Source organism: Oryctolagus cuniculus, chromosome 20 (genome assembly GCF_051225735.1).
Source record: "Oryctolagus cuniculus isolate XC-2025 breed Fujian yellow rabbit chromosome 20, ASM5122573v1, whole genome shotgun sequence".
In the NCBI taxonomy this organism is placed as follows: domain Eukaryota; kingdom Metazoa; phylum Chordata; class Mammalia; order Lagomorpha; family Leporidae; genus Oryctolagus; species Oryctolagus cuniculus.
In genome coordinates, this window is record NC_142886.1 from 31,877,719 (window position 1) to 31,895,989 (window position 18,271).

The 18,271-nt window shown below is 41.7% G+C and overlaps 1 protein-coding gene across 2 annotated transcripts in view; it reads right to left on the minus strand.

Annotated features, from left to right (window-relative positions):
- SEL1L (SEL1L adaptor subunit of SYVN1 ubiquitin ligase) overlaps nt 1–18,043 on the minus strand; it is a 64,129-nt gene extending 46,086 nt beyond the window's left edge. Inside the window, exons 1-3 of one of the 2 annotated variants that reach the window (XM_002719616.5) lie at nt 17,875–18,043; nt 11,686–11,723; nt 10,613–10,844 (exon numbers count right to left, since the gene is read on the minus strand). In XM_002719616.5, coding sequence (XP_002719662.3) covers nt 10,613–10,844; nt 11,686–11,723; nt 17,875–17,944 — 340 coding nt within the window. In that variant the 5' untranslated portion in view covers nt 17,945–18,043. Of the gene's footprint in view, nt 1–10,612; nt 10,845–11,685; nt 11,724–17,221; nt 17,802–17,874 lie in introns of those variants that run through there. The other variant, XM_089322701.1, reaches the window with a different exon arrangement.
- Nucleotides 18,044–18,271: the final 228 nt, after the last annotated feature.

An 18,271-nucleotide genomic window follows, 5' to 3' on the forward strand; every position in this document is an offset into this window, starting at 1 on the left:
GAGCTGGACTGGAACAGGAACAACCGGAACTAGAACCCAGTGCCCATATAGGAAGCTGGCGCCGCAGGCAGAGGATTAACCAAGTGAGCCACAGTGCAGGCCCTCCAGCAACTTTTTTTAGTCTGGCTGGTGCTGTGGCTGCAATAGGCTCCCTGGCCCCCTATCCCTACCTTCACTGCATCCAGCCTGCATCTTCCATGGCAGCTGTAATATTAACACTGCAAATGCTGAACCTACTGTTAGGAGTTTGAGTAAATTGCGATCAGAAGAAAACAATGGATTTTTTTTTTTGAGTGGCTTTGTATTCTATGTCTATTGCCTTTGGATGTATGATCAAAACTGATATAAAATGTTAAATAGCTTCATAAATGCCACAGGAATCATCCTGATCATGGGAAGACAAACAAGAAATGTGTTAATGGGACCCAAGTTCTTAAGATTTTTACAAGCAATGAGCAGGTTGAAATTTAAACTTTTTGATTACTGGAAACAGAATGAGTTTCTGTAATGGATGGTTTCTGCTATGGAAGGCACAGGATTTTGCTCTCTGGAGCCTCTGGTCAAAGGCAGATAACAAGAGAAAGAACAGATACACAGATGGAGATACACTTTTAGACTTTGGAAAGCAGGTTTTAGCTTGCCAAGGAGCTCTTGTGAAAGCAGAGATCTGCCTCTCAAGGCTGAAGATGTTGTAGCCTGATAAGCATGTTTTTTAGTAGGTCAATTTGGACGCTAATACTGATAAGACAAAAAAAGATTAGAAAAGCCTCCCTTATCATTTGGATTTGCTGACCCTGCAGCATCTCACCTCTGTTACTGCTAAGAAAAGTCTCTGATTTTTCTGAATCCTGTATGCATAGATCTTAACTGCCCAGACTTGAATGTAAGCTAAAACCACACACTGTCTAGTGTGGATTTTCAACCCCAGTGAGATCTGTGCTGAATTCAAAATACAGACTAAAGGGAACTCAGACTCTGCATCCCTGCATGGTTAGGACAGCTCTTTGTGAAACCACGAACCGTGAAAAATAACTGTGAATACTCTGTTGGACTTCCAGTGTCACAAACAAGTGCCCAAAGGAAATGGCTTGTCAACAGGATCACCTGAAATGCAGATGCTGATCAGCAGTCTATTTCTTTTTCTTTTTTTTCTTTTTGGACAGGCAGAGTGAGTGAGTGAGAGAGAGAGAGGTCTTCCTTCCGTTGCCTCACTCCCTAAATGGCTGCTACAGCTGGCGCACTGCACCGATCGGAAGCCAGGAGCTAAGTGCTTCCTCCTGGTCTCCCATGCGGGTGCACGGCCAAAGCACTTGGGCCATCCTCCACTGCACTCCTGGGCCACAGCAGAGAGCTGGACTGGAAGAGGAGCAACCGGGACAGAACTGGCGCCCCAACTGGGACTAGAATCCGGGTGCCAGAGCCGCAGGCGGAGGATTAGCCTAGTGAGTTGCTGCGCTAGCCTCAGCTGTCTATTTCTGATACACCATTCTGAGGGATGTCATTTTGAATTTCTGAGTGTTGTCAACAGCTGCAAGCTGGGAGTGAGTTCATCAAAGGGACTGAGAGCCTCTGCTAAGTGGCAGGTCAATCCAATTCTTGACCGCGTCTGGAGCACGCTGCCCTGCTGTTGGCTCCTCATGTCTGGCTTTCCTGGTTACTTGTAGTTTGCAAACAAGGGCCTGATAACCTGACTCTGCACCCCTTGCCTTTCCCCCTGCTGGATGCACCTCAGTGCAAAATGATTACTAAGTGCAGTAGTCCTCAGAAAGCGACTGGTTGTTTCAAGGCTCATGGGACAAAGATCAGGGTAAAAAGATAGGAGGTTACAGAAACCCATTTTGAAAATTTTTGGAAACCAAGAATTTTGCCCTGACCAATTCCAGACCATGTTGTCTTTCTGGTTAAATTGTATAAAAAAGTTTGCCGCTCTTGCATACAACCCCTTCAGAAAAAACACCAGCATAAGAGTAGGGGGTGATCAGAAATGTAAACTTGTAATTTCTGAATGGAAACAGTGACTTAAGAACTGCAGAAAATAACCCATAACTCATGTACCAGGGGAGACATGGGAGTGGGAGGGGAAGAGAGCACTAAAGATCTTCATTTTTCAAAATGGTTTCTAGAAGCTTCCACCTCCTTCTCAAGAAAAACTGTGTACCTTTCCAAGGTGTTGAGAGTGCGACTAATTCACACTGCTGAGCCTGTCGATCCACCTGACAGGGCTGGCTCTAAGACAGCAGGAGGTGGTCCAGTCCCTGCATGTCTCATGCAGGCAATGTCTAGATGGTGCGGACACAAATTAGTTAGGAGGACTGGTATGATGCATATCAAATCCATGTGGAAACAACTGGCAGCCCTTCTGAAATCAAGGACTGCCCTAAATTATTTGGGCTTGACTAGGAACCTTAGGGCAAGCCACCAATTGTAGAAGATCACATAGTACTGCCTAACATATGTCCTGCTTGAGGTACCCCAACAACTGTCAGTCTTTTGTTTCCAGCGTTATCATGTACACCCTCTGGGATCGATCTTTGTATACCCTGACTCTTAAGACATTGCCTCAGTCACAAAAGGCTTCCAGGCCAGAATCAATCTACTGGCCACCCATACCATGCCTTGAGTTTTAGGCCATGCAAAAAATGTCAGGGCAGAAACTTAAGGAAGAAGCCAACTGGTTTCTAATGTAGACTCATTATGTTTATTGGAATTTGTTTTAACTGGACAAGTACATGACTCCTGAATGGCAGTTTTCAGGGTATAGGTTGACAACTAAGAAGTTATAATAACTTTATTGTGATGATGTTTTGGCCAATGACCGTGGAGGGTGGATTGTGCAGAAAGGAGTTAACACAGCAGGAGTAAATTTCTATCTTTGAAAAGGCCTGCTTACAAGGTTGGCCCTTCGCTGGTATCTGGAGACACTTTTCCAGAGAGTTCCCACCACTATAGTCACTTAGACTATACAGATAACATGGCTTATGTTGAACGCCTGCTTTCCTTCAGGGAGCCTACCATTTTGTGCCAAGTAGAGGATACCAACCTAACTAGCCCCTAGTAAAAATATCAGGCACTGATTTTCTAATGAGCTTTCCTAGTAAGACAACATCTCAGGGCTGGCGCTGTGGTGCAGCAGGTTAACGCCCTGGCCTGAAGCACCAGCATTCCCTACGGGTGTCGGTTGGAGTCCTGGCTGTCCACTTCCAATGCAGCTCTCTGCTATGGTCTGGGAAGGCAGTAGAGGATGGCCCAAGTCCTTGGGCCCCTGCACCCACGTGGGAGACCCAGAAGAAGCTCCTGGCTTTGGATCGGTGCAGCTCCAGCCGTTGTGGCCAATTGGGGAGTGAATCAGAGGATGGAAGACCTCTCTCATTCTCTCTCTCGCCCTCTCTCTCTCCCTGCCTCTCCCTCTCTGTGTAACTTTCAAATAAATAAATAAATCTTAAAAACAAAACAAAACAAAACAAAAAGGCAACACCTCCCACGTGCTGCTTTCACTTGCTGCTGGGGGAAGCACGCACGTGCGTGGGACCCTCCTGGGACCCTTGGATGCTCACCTCCGGTTTCCCCCAAACTCCAGGGCATGCGCCTTTCCTTTGCTGATGCTGTTTTGTGGTCTTTCATCGATAATGAATCATAGCTGTGAATGCAACTACATGCCAAGTACTTTAAGTCTTTCTAGTGAATCACTGAGCTAGAAATGTTCTCTTGGGGATGCCCAACACAGTTGGGAGTAAGTGTGCAGGCTTCAAGAAACAGAAGAAGGCAAGTGTGCCTGAAATCATGAGTCCAGGGGAGCAGCAGAAGATGAAGCTGGAGAGGGGAGGAGCCTGATCTCGGACGTCCTTGTCAGTAAAGGGAAGAAGTCTGGATTACGTATACGACAAGGAGGCATGGAGCCTTCTTAGTAGGAAGGAGGATTAGTCTGGCTGCCCTTACAGAACTGGCGGGAAGGAATGAAAGCAAGGAGGCCAAACAGGAAGCTCTCACACACAGTGACCTTTCCAGTTACCCGTGGATTGTTCAGGAACTGCTTCAGAGAGGAGAAGGACAAGTTTACCTTTAAGGATGAGCAGAAATTTGATAGATGGATTATGCAAGAAGTCAGAAGGCATTCTAAGTAGTAGGGAGAACCTGGACAAAGGCCTAGGGGCATAAACTATTTGGTGACTTGAGGATCTGTGAAGGGTTTAGCACTGATGAAAAAGGATACTTGGTGGGGAGGAGTTGTGGAGATGAGGATTCAGAAGGCTGTGTGCCCAACAGGAAAGGTTCTGTGAATAGTGCTAAGAAGTGTACACTTCATCTCACAGCAAACAGGAAGGTAGGAATGGGTTGTAAATCTGAGAGTTAAAGAGTTTCAAGAAGGTAGGCTTCAGGAAGATTAATATGGCAGCACTATGAGAAGCTGACAAAGGGAGCTAGTTTAGAACTGACACGTAAGTTCCAGTGTAGTTGGAACCGCACACACACAAAGCCATTTGTATGCTATTTGTTATATAATAAATGTGCACAAGTACATAAACCTTATCATTTATTAAAAATAAATTCAGGGGCCGGCGTTGTGGCACAGTAGGTTAATCCTCTGCCAGCATCCCATATGGGCACTGGTTCTATTCCTGGCCGCTCCTCTTTCAATCAAGCTCTTGGATACAGCCTGGAAAAGCAGTAGAAGTTGGCCCAAGTACTTGGGCCCCTGCACCTGCATGGGAGACCTGGAAGTAGCTCTTGGTTTCTGGCTTCAGATCTGGTCATTTTGGTCATTCAGATCTGTGGCCATTTTGGGAGTGAACCAGCAGATGGAAGATCTTTTTCTCTCTCTCTCCCTCTCACAGCCTAACTCTACCTCTCAAATAAATAAATCATTTTCTTTTTAAAAAAGAATATATTGAAAACATATCTGGGGGCTGGCACTGTGGTACAGCAAGTAAAGCTGCCGTCTGCAGTGCCGGCATCCCGTATGGGCACTGGTTCGAGTCCCGGCTGCTCCACTTCTGATTCAACTCTCTACTGTGGCCCGGGAAAGTAGAAGATGGCCCGAGTCTTGGGCCCCTGCACCCGCATGGGAGACCTGGAAGAAGCTCCTGGCTCCTGGCTTCAGATCGGCTCAGCTCTAGCCATTGTGGCCATCTGCGGAATAAACCAGCAGAAGGAAGATCTCTCTCTCTCTCTGCCTCACTGTAACTCTGACTTTCAAATAAATAAGTAAATCTTTAAAAAAATAGAAAACATATCTAAATTATTACTGAAAAATGGAAACAGATGAATTAAATGTTTAAAAGTTGTTTTAACCACATAATTTATATATTTAAGACAAAAAAAGCATAAAGGGATCTTAGATTGTATTCAGTAGTCCCATGGTTAGTGGTAATGTCTTAAGTTTGAATGTGTACCTATAAATTTATATAAACACATACGTATTATATATCACATTAACTATGTGATTATCAGAGAATAAACTGGAGATATCTCATGACATGAGAGAAACAGCTCTCTTCTGTGGCATGACAACTCCATATGCATCAGTTGGAGGTCTTACATGCTAGAATATGGGCCACAGTGCATTCGACACTGGGGCAAGAAAGGACCGACAGGCAGCTCTGGCAGTCACAGACCTCACTTTGTTTATATCTTGTGATACTTTACATATTTGTCAAATATTGGTGTCTTGTGATACTGAAAATATTTGTCAAGTTTGATTCTGGGTAAAATCTCTTGATTCTTCTAAGTCCAACTTGTCTACCCAACTCTTTGGGTTACCTCATCTATAATAGTTCTTTTTTTCCTTCATTTAAAATTAAAAAAAAAAAATTGAAAGGCAGACAGAAACAGAAATAGAGACAGGGAGAGATCCTCTCTCTGTTGGTTCACTCCCTAAATGCCCAGATCAGCCAGGACTGGGCCAGGCCAAAACTAGGTGCCATGAACTCAATCTGGGTTTCCCATGTGAGTGGCAGGACAGCAACCACTTGAGCCATCAGCTGCTGCCTCCCAGGGTGTGCACTAGCAGGAAGCTGGAATCAGAAGTGGAATCAGAAGCCAGACTCAAACTAGCACTCTGATATGTGCTTCAGGCAGCCCAAGCAGTGTCTTAGTTGCTTCATCAAATGCCCACCCCTGTAATAGTTAATATGAATTGGAAGTACCGGTATGAATGACACATTTACTAATTCTCTCCACCAAAAATTTCTGCAAGTTATGACAAGGCAATAGCAATGTGTATCCTTGGTGCCTACATTGTTATATGTAATATGCAATATGTAACTAAAAGGAATCTAGATTCCTTATAGAAATGGTTCAGATTCATTTTGGGGTCAGGAAAGGTATAAAATGAGTTTGTGACATCTTGTCCTGCTTGATGAAAAACACTTGTGAAACACCATCAGGATCTAGTCAAAAGGACAAAGGAGTGAACTTAAAGGAATTCTCAATGGCAAAAAACGGAATAAGTTGAGCAAGAGAAAAGGATGATTATGATGAAATGGAATAAAAAAGGTATAAAAATCCATGAAATGATTCCAGCAATATTATGAAACAGTATTTGGTCTTGTCCCTTGTTTACTGACATGCAGCTCCTAAAATCTTTGCAACAGTAAGAGTGTCTTCTTATGCTAAGGAAAGCAATGGTTGGGGCTCTCAGTCTCAAGATTCAACTAGGTGAGTAGACCTTCCGGGGGAGGGAGTGAATGGATAAACGAATGGCCAGTGTCCTAATCAATCTTCCCTACATAATGAAACGTCTATAAAAACCCCAAAGGATTGAGTTCTAGGAACCTCCCTATGTCTGAATACATGGCAGTTCCCAGAAGGTGGTGCACCTGGAGAAGGGACGGAAGCTCTGTACCCCTCTGCCTGTATCTCATTCTACGTGTGTCTTCCATCTGGCTGTTTATCTGTATCCTTTGTAATGCCCTTTATAATAAATGGGTTAAGGTGTGGCCCTGAGTTCTGTGAACACACTAACAAATTAATCAAATCCCAAGAGGAGGCTGTAGAAATCTCGATTTATAGCCAATGCACAGGTCAAAGTATTCAGAGTTTGACTGGCACCTAAAATTGGGGATAGTCTTGTGGGTCTAAGACTTCAAATTGTGGAATCTGATACTGTCTCTAGGTAGATGGTGATGGAAAAAGAGTTAAATTAGGGGAACCCAGGTGGTGCCTGCTGGTCAATCCACTGCAAAATTGCTTGCTTGAAGTCACTGGTGTTTTAGTATTGACTGAGTGAGAATAGGGAAAACACTTTGGGTCAGTTTTTCCTATATTCTTACAATGCTTGAAAATAAAGCATAGCAAAACAAACAAATACAAACAAAAACATATGATCCCCTGTGAAGGTTGTTAGGACATCAAATTCTTATTTGAAAATATTCCAAGGGAAAAAAAATGCAGAATTTATCCTGCTTTCCCTGTATGGACTATATTTCAAGATGATTAAATACTTGATGAGGCAAATATCTTTGTAAGAGAAATCTCTGATAACACAATATGGAAGAATGGCAGGATTAGAAAATCTCCCCTGTGCAACCCCCAATGAAACAAAGGATGCAGATAACAAACATAAATGAACACAAAAACCTCTAGGCAAAAAGTCAGTGGGGAACTTCAGACTGCTTGCATCAGTCACCATCTGATCTCCATGTTAAATCTTTTTTTTTTTTTTTTTATTTGACAGATAGAGTTAGACAGTGAGAGAGAGAGAGACAGAGAGAAAGGTCTTCCTTCCATTGGTTCACCCCCAAAATGGCCACTACGGCCGGCGCTGTGCCCATCCGAAGTCAGGAGCCAGGTGCTTCCTCTTGGTCTCCCATGCTGGTGCAGGGCCCAAGCACTTGGGCCATCCTCCACTGCACTCCTGGGCCACAGCAGAGAGCTGGACTGGAAGAGGAGCAACCGGGACTAGAACCTGGCACCCATATGGGATGCTGGTGCCGCAGGCGGAGGATTAACCAAGTGAGCCATGGCGCCAGCCCCCATGTTAAATCTTAACATAACTGAAAAGGGACAACCAGATCCTTTGAGTCTAGGGTAATGCAAAATATAGCAAACCAACTACAAAATATTCTCAATAAAACGATGGAACCAAATCTACCAAAGCCTCAAGAGAAGCTCTGGGGCTGGTGCTATGGTGCAGCAGGTTAGGTAGCCTCTTGTGACATCAGCTTCATATATCAACCTACATCTGAGTGCTAGTTCAAGCACCGGTTGCCGGGCTTCCTTTTTACTTCCCTTCTAATGCTTCTGGAAAAGCAGCAGAAAATGGCCCAGGTACCTGCCATGTACCAGGTACATGCCACCCATGTAGGAGACTGAGGTAGAGTCCCAGGCTCTTGGCTTCAGACTGGTCCAGCCCTAGCCATTGCAGTCATTTGGGGAGTGAACCAGTGAGTGGGAAATCTTTCTCTGCCTCTCCCTCTCTTTCTGGCACTCTGCCTTTCAAATAAACAAATAAATCTTTAAATAATAAAATAGCCAAGTTCCAGTTAATAACAGATAAGGCAGATAGTGGAACAAGATAAATAATATTACAAGGACATAAACAACTAGATCCAAAACTGTATAACACAAAGAACATCACTTCCTTAACAAATAAAATGACACTGAAAAACAAGGGAGAGAGTACTGCTACAAATTAATAGAAAGTTAAGATTTTGGATTGCATATTGATTCGAGCAAATCAATTTCAAAAAGACACATGAAACAACCGGAGAAAGATCCTGCCCCCACCCCCAAAAAAAACCTCTTACTATGAGAGTCAGAGATACGTATACAAGTAAATAAAGGTATTTGTGGTATTTGCTTTAAAATATTATAGGTAAAGAAAAAAAGGAAATGTGTATAGCGTGGTAAGACCAAACAAAAGTAGAATGTTGATGGCTATTCAAGCTTGATGAGTGCTTATAAGGGGTTTTTTTTTAAACTCTCCTGTGTATACTTAAAATTCTCCCTAATGAAACTGAAAATTAACTGAACCATAATATTTTAAATGGCAATGCACACTTGGCTGAGGTACACGTAAAGAGGTAGTTTCCAAGGAAGTAGACAGAATCACTTTTCTAAAAATTACTATTTAGTATGTTTCAAATGTCTTAAAACTTTACATTCAGGACTGGTCTTTGAGCTTGTGGTTAAGATGCACATAAGCTTGCCTGGGTTTGATTCCTGATTCCAGTTTCCAGCTCACACAGACCCTGCGAGATGGTGGTGACAGCTCAAGTAACTGGGCTTCTGCTACCCACATGGGAGACATGGATGCAGTTCCCATTCCTGGCTTCAGTCTCAGCCCAGCCTCAGCTTTTACAGTAATCTGAGAAGTGAACCAGAGGATGGGAATGCTCTCTCCCTTTCTGTCTCTCTACCTCTCAAATAAATAGAATAAAATTTAACAATCTAGCAAATTTAAAGAATTCTCAGGAAATTTTTATAGATGTGTACATCTTAACCAGTTACAAAAGAGATCAAAACAAGAGAAAATGTTCATGGTAAACTGTTAAGTACAAAATTAAAGCTATAAAATAGTACATATTTTTAATTATTTTAGTTTTATAACAATTTTTAATTTTTTAAAAAATTTCAACAGATACATAAAATATGCATTACTTATAGGGCACTCTGTTGATGTTTTGTTTTATGCATACATTGTGTAATACCCAATCGGGGAAATATATATATCCTTTCAAACATTTAACATTTCTTTATAGTCAACATATAAATTTTAGTTTTCTTAAAATCATTTATAAACCTGGAAAAAAACCCTGTATGAGTATTCTATTCTCCAGGATGTCAAAAGCTGTTGTTTCCATAGATGAGATTATGGTACTTTAATTTTTTAAAATGTTTTTTTCTATTCATGAGTATGATATATTTGTAGTAAACAAATTACTATATTTTAAAGTTCAAATGTGGATCAGTTCCTGAGAGTGGTTAATAATGGAACAGTAAGTGGTTATGGTGGTGATCTATGAAAAAATCAACTAAGTAATAGGAGGGATAAAGCAGAGTGCAAACATTAATAATTAATTTTTTAAAAGGGTAAGTACTCAGCACACTCTATTGTGAGGAAGACCAGACTTTAAATTTAAAAGTAGCAGTGTCAAAGTGAAAATTTAGGAGAGTCAGAAAGAGGATTAAAATTAGAAGAGGATTAGAGTTTAAATTTCAAATGAAGAGGAAATACACCTAAACCCAGTTGACTATGATGACTGAAAAGGTAATGCAGTAAAAATCCCAACACAATTCTGAAGAACCAAAGCAGTGTATTAGACAACTCTCTTCCTGTGCTTCTTCTCTGTACCATTCTGACAGCTTTTTCTAAATTTCTCAGGGAGGAATTTACTGACATAGTGGAGTCCAAAAAGAAATGTCAGGATATTAATATGATACAAATGTAATTTTGTCTACTGAATTTAGCTTACTTAACAAGGCTTACATCTGTTAAGCGATTAATTCTAACATACTGAAATCTAGAAAAGCCTGTAAAACTGCACTTTGAACTATACGTGGCTAATAATCAGTAAAAACAGTCTTCTTATGCATCTTCCTACACTTCCTACACTTCAACCTTTCAGTTGCCTCTTGCCTAAATCACACAAAATCAAACAAAATGTCCAACTACCTGGTTTCCGTACTTTCTTTGGTTCGTCATAGTCCTTGTTTTCTGGATTTGGAGATTCTAGAAAGCTGATTTCTTCTGTGGCACTTTCTCCCTCTTGGTTCTTGAGACTGTCTTCCTCTTCTTGAATAGAGGATTCCAATTCTGATTCCTCTGGATCAAGAAATATCTGGCCAGCGACTACTCTTCCTGCAGTGTTGTGGTCCTTTACTGACTCATCTGGTGGCAAAGGAGACTGAGAATATAAAGGATTTTAGTTCTCAATGGTACCAAGACTCCCCAGTCCAGTTCTCCATAACTTCACTCCCCCAGCTCCTTTTGAAGCAACCACTTATCTCTACAGGCTTGCCCTGTGTTCATCACCTTTCTAACTCCTACACTTCCTTGAAATACCAACTTTTGTGTAACTTCCCCCAGGCAGTTTTCCTTAAATCGAGAAGTCTGGGATAGGTTTTCCCCTACACGCTCCTCACATATCTTATACTTCCTCTACGACGGATCTGAATTGTAACTTCATGTGTTTATCTATATTCTCTCTAATCTGGAGATCACACCTCCTATCTGACTGGTCTTCTTGGATACCTAAGAACCAGCCTTACTCATTCAATCACACAGTAAGTGCATTAATTCACTAGATTTTTTATTGTTTGAACACCTATGTAAGTGAAAACAAATGGCAGAGATTAAATTAAGTCTTCAAAATTAAAAATAATTAAAAACTCAAAAAAAGAATAAAACCAATCTCTCACTAAGCAGTAATATTACCGTCAAAGGCTCTCCACACACACACAAACTTACACACACACACACACACTCACTCACTGCATTTTCAAGTTGAAATTAAACCAAATAATCAACACTCTTATGGAAATCTTTACTACTGTCTGTGTGGTAGGTCAGTGATTTTTCTCCTGGAAGAAATAGTACTGACACCATATATCAAAAAAAAAAAAAAAAAAAAAAAAAAACTCAATTGTTCCTCAAAAAAATACAGCTTTCATGTTTTTTCTAAGGCACATAATTTATGCTTGTAAATTGGGCAGCAAATTCTGGCCATTGCAAATTTTGGTACAAACCTTAGAATCTAAGGATTCATCCTGGCTGCCTTCTTCATCTGCAAAGAAATTTTAAAATAATTTAGTCAATCTTTCTTGTTGGGAAATTATTAAATAAAACATTTGATAAGGACAGCAAATAATACTCATACCCAGGATAAATAGGCCTAGAATTACTTAAAAATTGGTTGCATTCAGTAACTGTTCAGACATGATTAAATAAAAGGAAAAGCTGTGCTTGGGGCTGGGGGGGGGGGCAGGTTTTCTTTTTCTCCAGCACAGATACTAGCTTTATTAGTTACATGGGTTGGAAGACCAGTCAGTCCCTACCACTAAAAACAGACACTTTAGATCATCCAATTCTTTTGTATACAGTGAGAATGATATACTAAGTTCCTAATGATCAATCTCTAATTTCACAGTCTAGGCTTTCACCTATTCTCTTCCTTTGTTCAAGAGTGGGAGTTACATTAGCTTATTTTAGTGTTAGCATTTTACTGTTCACTAGTACAACTAAGGATGGATAAGAAGAATTATTATTTGTCGGCAGAGCTGCCAGACAAGAATATTTAGGAACTGTATTCTACTTGACTGAAGACATCAACAACTATGGGTAAAAAAGCAGCACTATACTGTCACTTATTCACTCACAATGAAGCTCTGAGAGCTATTTATTAAGAAATCAACAGCTTACATTAAATAAATGATGAATCCAGCCACTAGGCATGGCTTCCAGATTCATATAGGCTGCTTAGGTTTTGTTTGATTATATTAATTTTCTATTATTCTTTCCATATTTTCTGGCTATTATTTCTATTTTGGTTGCTTGTTTTCCTTTTGCCTGCTCTTACATAAACACATGAAACAAAACAACAATGTTCAGGTGCAAATGTTTGATCCTTGCATTCTCTTCCAGTTAAAAAAAAAAAAAACAAAATTGTTGGATGATTCCCAAGTTTCCTTCTTTCCCTTAAAATTACCTGATTTTACCTGGGAGGGAGTGTCAGGATTGCCTGCTCCACAAGCTATTTAAAAAATTAACTGGGGCCGGCGCCGTGGCACAGTAGGTTGGTCCTCTGCCTGCGGTGCCAGCATCCCATGTGGGTGCCGGTTCTAGTCCTGGCTGCTCCACTTCCAGTCCAGCTCTCTGCTGTGGCCTGGGAAGGCAGTGAAAGATGGCCCAAGTCCTTGGCCCCTGCACCCACATGGGAGACCAGGAGGAGGCACCTGGCTCCTGGCTTCAGACCAGCGCAGCTCCGGCAGTTGCGGCCATCTGTGGAGTGAACCAACGGAGGGAAGACCTTTCTCTATATCTCTCCCTCTCACTATCTGTAACTCTACCTCTCAAACAAATAAATAAAATATTAAAAAAAAAAGAAATTAACCACTTGATTTTTGATGGAAAATTTGGTGTTATAGTTGCCATATATTTTTACTTTATATACCTATATAGGAATTGCTATTTGTAATTCATAACTCTTTAGAATGCAACAAAAACAAATTTTGGAGTGCTTTACCAAAATACTGAGCTAACTTTAGGAAGTATAACCAACCCATTATGCACAAAATATACAACTTTTATTTCACAATATTTGTTTCTTTTGAATAACTGCGATGTTTTGCAATGGATCAAAGTACTGAAAATTATAGATACTATTCAACTACTTTTTAAAAAATTCATTTATTTGACAGGTAGTTATAGACAGAGAGAGACAGACAAAGGTCTTCCTTCCATTGGTTCACGCCCCAAATGGTCACTATGGCCGGCGCTGTGCCGATTGGAAGCCAGGAGCCAGGTGCTTTCTTCCTGGTCTCCCATGGGGTGCAGGGCCCAAGCACTTGGGCCATCCTCCACTGCCCTCCCGGGCCACAGCAGAGAGCTAGACTTGAAGAGGAGCAACCAGGACTAGAACCCAGCGCCCACATGAGATGCAGGTGCTGCAGGAGGAGGATTAACCAAGTGAGCCATGGCGCCGGCCCCCTATTCAATTACTTTTAAAATACTCTCAAAATATGTTTTATGCTTGGCAACCACAAAGAAAAGTATGATAGTGTATTAGGCATAGTACCCGTAACACTCAGGTAGACATCAATTAAGTAACAATCGTGATTTCTGCCAACTTCTTCACAAGTATCACTACAAGTCCATATCCTAAAGGTTCAAATTCCATTTTCAAAAAAACTTCGGATAAAGGAAAAATTACAACTCTGATATATAATTAATCACAAATATCCACTAGTTATCGATAGCAGACATTAAATGTACAAATGTGTATAATATATCCCTAAATACTGAAACTTTGGTCCTTGGAACATGAAATCACTAAATTTAGTACCTTGTCACATTAGGTCACACGGGTAGCTAACAGGTAAGTAAGACAGCCAGCTGCAAATAAACTCAACGACATCCACATCTGAGGTTCTCCAAGCTTTCAGGCATTACAGGAGTAAAATGTGTTTTTGAACTCCACAAGACACGACTTGTGACACCAGGGTTGTTTCATACGAATTGCATCATACGTCTTTCTCTACCTCTCTCTCCACAAACCATACTAAGATGACTGTTCAATAGGAGAATTCTTTCTTAGTTACTAAATTGGGAAAGCCCATGCCAGATGGTAGTTTTAAAGCACAGGCTACTTTCTCTTCCAAACTGATCACAAATTCACGTAACCCTTTATAAAAACTTGTTTATAACTTGAGCACTTCAGGTAAAGATTAAGGACACTGAAGTTATGCATGAATAAAAGTAAACAGTAATGCTTTTATAAGAACACAGACATCAAACAATATGACAAAATGCAAAAAGATTCACAGTCAAGAGTTATGGATTTCACTTATCAGCATCACATCCAAAAATAATGGTACATATTAACTGTACATTTATTTGAAAAAGATCATTTTTCATTTTTTTTTTCTATCAGCCAACAAAGCTGCAAAGTAGCAGGGGTATACTTTTAGGGAAAAGCAATCACTACAAAGTCGTTTTCCTGCCTGTCATTAACTAAACAGACTGATACAACTTCAAACACAGGGAGTTTAAAAAGAGTTTAGTGAAGAGACCAGGTACCCTGCCTCCTCTTTGCTATGGCTGCCTAGGATCTATGCAGATTCCAGGATATTCTTGATTCTAAATTACCCCAAACCTGAGGACTGGCAATCTAGGTTTGAGACCCTGTTTCATCATATATTAATTTCAACACACATGGTTCAATACTGAAAACCTGTTGAGTCTCCATTTTTTCAATCTGTTAAAAGGGGATAATAACATATGTACTGTTGATTCACACTGTGTTAAGGAATTAACACCATGAAATTAAATATACTCTGCAATCTGACCACTATTCTCTGAATTCATGGTATTAACGTAGCTGCTACCCGAAACAGCTGGCAGTGGACATAATTAAAAGGACTCTAGCACAATTTGGAACAAAGGAAAAAGGGTACATCATTTGCTTCTTCCTGCCAATAAGAGGACATTTATTTCTAAGTGAGAAAAATGAAAGCCTTTTCACTATCATCTTGAGAAAATTAAAAGATTATTCATTTGAAAGATTTATTTATTTGAAAGTCCAAGTTACAGAGACAAGAAGCATAGAGAAATCTTGCTTTTGCTGGTTCACACTCAAATGGCTGCAACCACCAGGGCTGGGGCAGGCTGAAGCCAAGTCTCCCAGATGGGCACAGGGGTCCAAGCACTTGGGCCATTCTCTGCTGCTTTCCCAGGCCATTAGCAGGGAGTAGATTGGAACTGGAGCAGCTGGGATATGAACCTGTGTCCATATGGGATGCTGGCATTGCAGGCAGTGGCTTGAACTGCGATACCACATTGCAGGCCTTGAAAAGTGTATTTCGAATGTACTCTTTTAAATTTATTTATTCATAGGGAAAGATCATTGTAATATAAATATTGTATCTAAAGAAGGATAGGTAACAGTTACTAATAGTGACAGGATGAAGACTTTGTTACTTTGTTGGCAGACTGTATTTACCTGCAATTTGCCCTGGGCAATCGCTAACACTGAAACACAAAATTACTACTCAAAATTTGATTTTTAAACAGGATAAAAACTTTAAATTTTTAAAATGAGGTTAAAATCCCATGTAAGTAAGCACCTGATGAATTAAAGAGCCAACTGAAAATGTAAGAACCTAATTTATAAAAATTCATATATGTGCTTTATGATATTTGAACTTCAAACAAGGACAGCATAGTACAGTCATTCCTTGATATTCAGGGGGATTGGTTCTAGGATCTCTTGGGGACACTAAAATCTGTGATTGCTTAAGTCCTTTACATAAAATGGCACCATATTTGCAAACAGCCTATGCATAAAATTATTTACAATTCCTAAATGCTATGTGAACACCTGTTACCCTGTAACATGCAACTTTTTTCTGCCTATTTTCGACCCAGAGTTGACTGAATCTGCTGATGCAGGCCGGGTGGATACAGAGGGCCAACTTTACTATCTTTCAGTATGCATATCTACATTGTTTCAGTCCTAAATAAGTAAACTTTTTAACTTCATCAAAGAAACATTTTGGTACAGCTTTAACCATGATGGAGATCAGAGCAGACATTTCTGGAACATAGTCTTCTGCTTACAACAATGATTTAACACTTCAGTATTAATAGTTCATATTATAGCATCTTGATCGTTCCAACTGTTGATCTCCAAATACCAACTCCACTAACATGGAAGTCTATGAAATAAAGTCAAAGAACGAGATGGGAAAATTTGTATGCTTTAATCTTTAAGCTCTCCAAAGGTAATTTACAGGGATATACACTATATTCATTATTTATTGCAGTGCTCAAATTTTATGGAAAGAATCACATATGGATGATTGTTAGCTCTTCTTAGCTCACAGATACCTGACCTGGTCCAGACCTAAAAATGGATTTTTAACAACCCCCTAAGAGGAATTCTGATGCAGGCAGTTCATGGTCCACCAGGGACTCTACCCATTAAACTCAACAGCTTCGCTTCATACTTCCTTAGATCAAGTAACTGCAAGACGTGTCTTCAGAATTTCTGTGCTGTAGAAAGTCTGGTCCTGAACACAAGCTATGACTACAACCGAAGGGAGAGGAGTGACCTCAAGGCATGATGTTGGCAGTAAGTAATTAGCATATGCTTGTTGTGAAATGGTATCCCAAACCACATCATGGAGAGAATTCTGGTTTAGGCCTCTTATTTTAGAAGCAGGATGACGTTAATAGCCTTGATGTACAAGTAGGACAGATGCTTTGGGGGGTTCAAGTAACCATCTGGGACACTTTCTGTTAAAAATTAAGTTAGTTGACATACTCTCCCTTGATCCAAAAAAATTTAAAGTCACCGAGCAGCTGTCCTGTTAACTAAAACTTAATAAAACTCCAAAGCTTTACTGTTTATCAACCTTTACACACACTCTCAAAATACAAGTTTTTCTGAGGTAGGTAGATTAAAACATTAGGAAAAAAAATGCAAAGCCTGAGAATAAACCAGATAACTAAAAAAGAACTCAAAAGCACATGAATTTCTGTATCTGTATAAAAAGTTGAACCCACCGGCTCTCCAATTTTATGGACCAAGATTTTCTCAACAACCATAAATTCACTGTTAATAAACACTGGGCAATTCTAACAGACGGGACCGCTTTCTCGGTAAGATTAAGAAAAAAAAAAAAGACGAAGGGGTGGTTACAATTACATCAGAAGTCTTGGTTTTTAAAACAAAGCGCTCAGCGACCACCCCAGGTGGTAAGCAAACCGCTGTCCACATCCTGGGCTTGCCGGACCCTGCTCTGCCCGGTGTGACAGCTCCAGTCGTTCCAGCCACTTACAAACCCCACACAGCGTGTCATCTACAAGGAGGGTCCAGGAAGCTGCCGCCGGACGGTCTGAGCCAGCCGCTGGGATCCTCTCCCGTGGAGTGAGTGCCCATTCGGGAGCAGTCGGGTGAAGTTTGTTACGTGGGAGAGAGGAGTGGGCAGCGTGACCGCCCCTTTCTCCCTTCTTCCCTCCAGCTCCCTGGACAACCCGCTTCGGCCTACGCCGCCCGGAGCCCGAGAAGGCCGAGTAGTGACAGGTCAGGGAGAGGTGTGACCAGGGAAAAGTGCAGTTCGCAGCCCGGAGTCCCCACCGCTCCGCCCACGGGTGGAGGCCTGGGGGGTCGGGGGGCGGTGGCGCCGGGCCTGCAGCCCGAGGGGGCGGATACTGACCCGAGGACACCATGGCCGGACCCAGCAGCGCCGCATAGAGCAGCAGCGTCAGCCCCACCTGGACCCGCATCCTGCTGTCGGTGCCACCACCACCCCCTGGAGCTGTCGCCTTCACCTCCGCCACCACCGACTCGGCCGCCGCCGCCGCCGCCTCTCCGAGGCTCTTCCTGCTCTGGTCGCCTTCCTCCGCCCCTTCCCAGGCCTCGCTGACCCAGGGTGCAGCCAATCCGCGAGCGCCGCCCCGTGTCCTTGGCCCAATCGCCATCGTTTCTCCGCCCTCCTCATTGCCCCGCCCCGGATCACCCATTAGCCAATGATTGTGCGAGGCTCCCACTTCGGCTTCTCTGGTTGGCCCACGGCCTCACCGACATGGCCCCTGCTAATTGGTAGCCGCTGG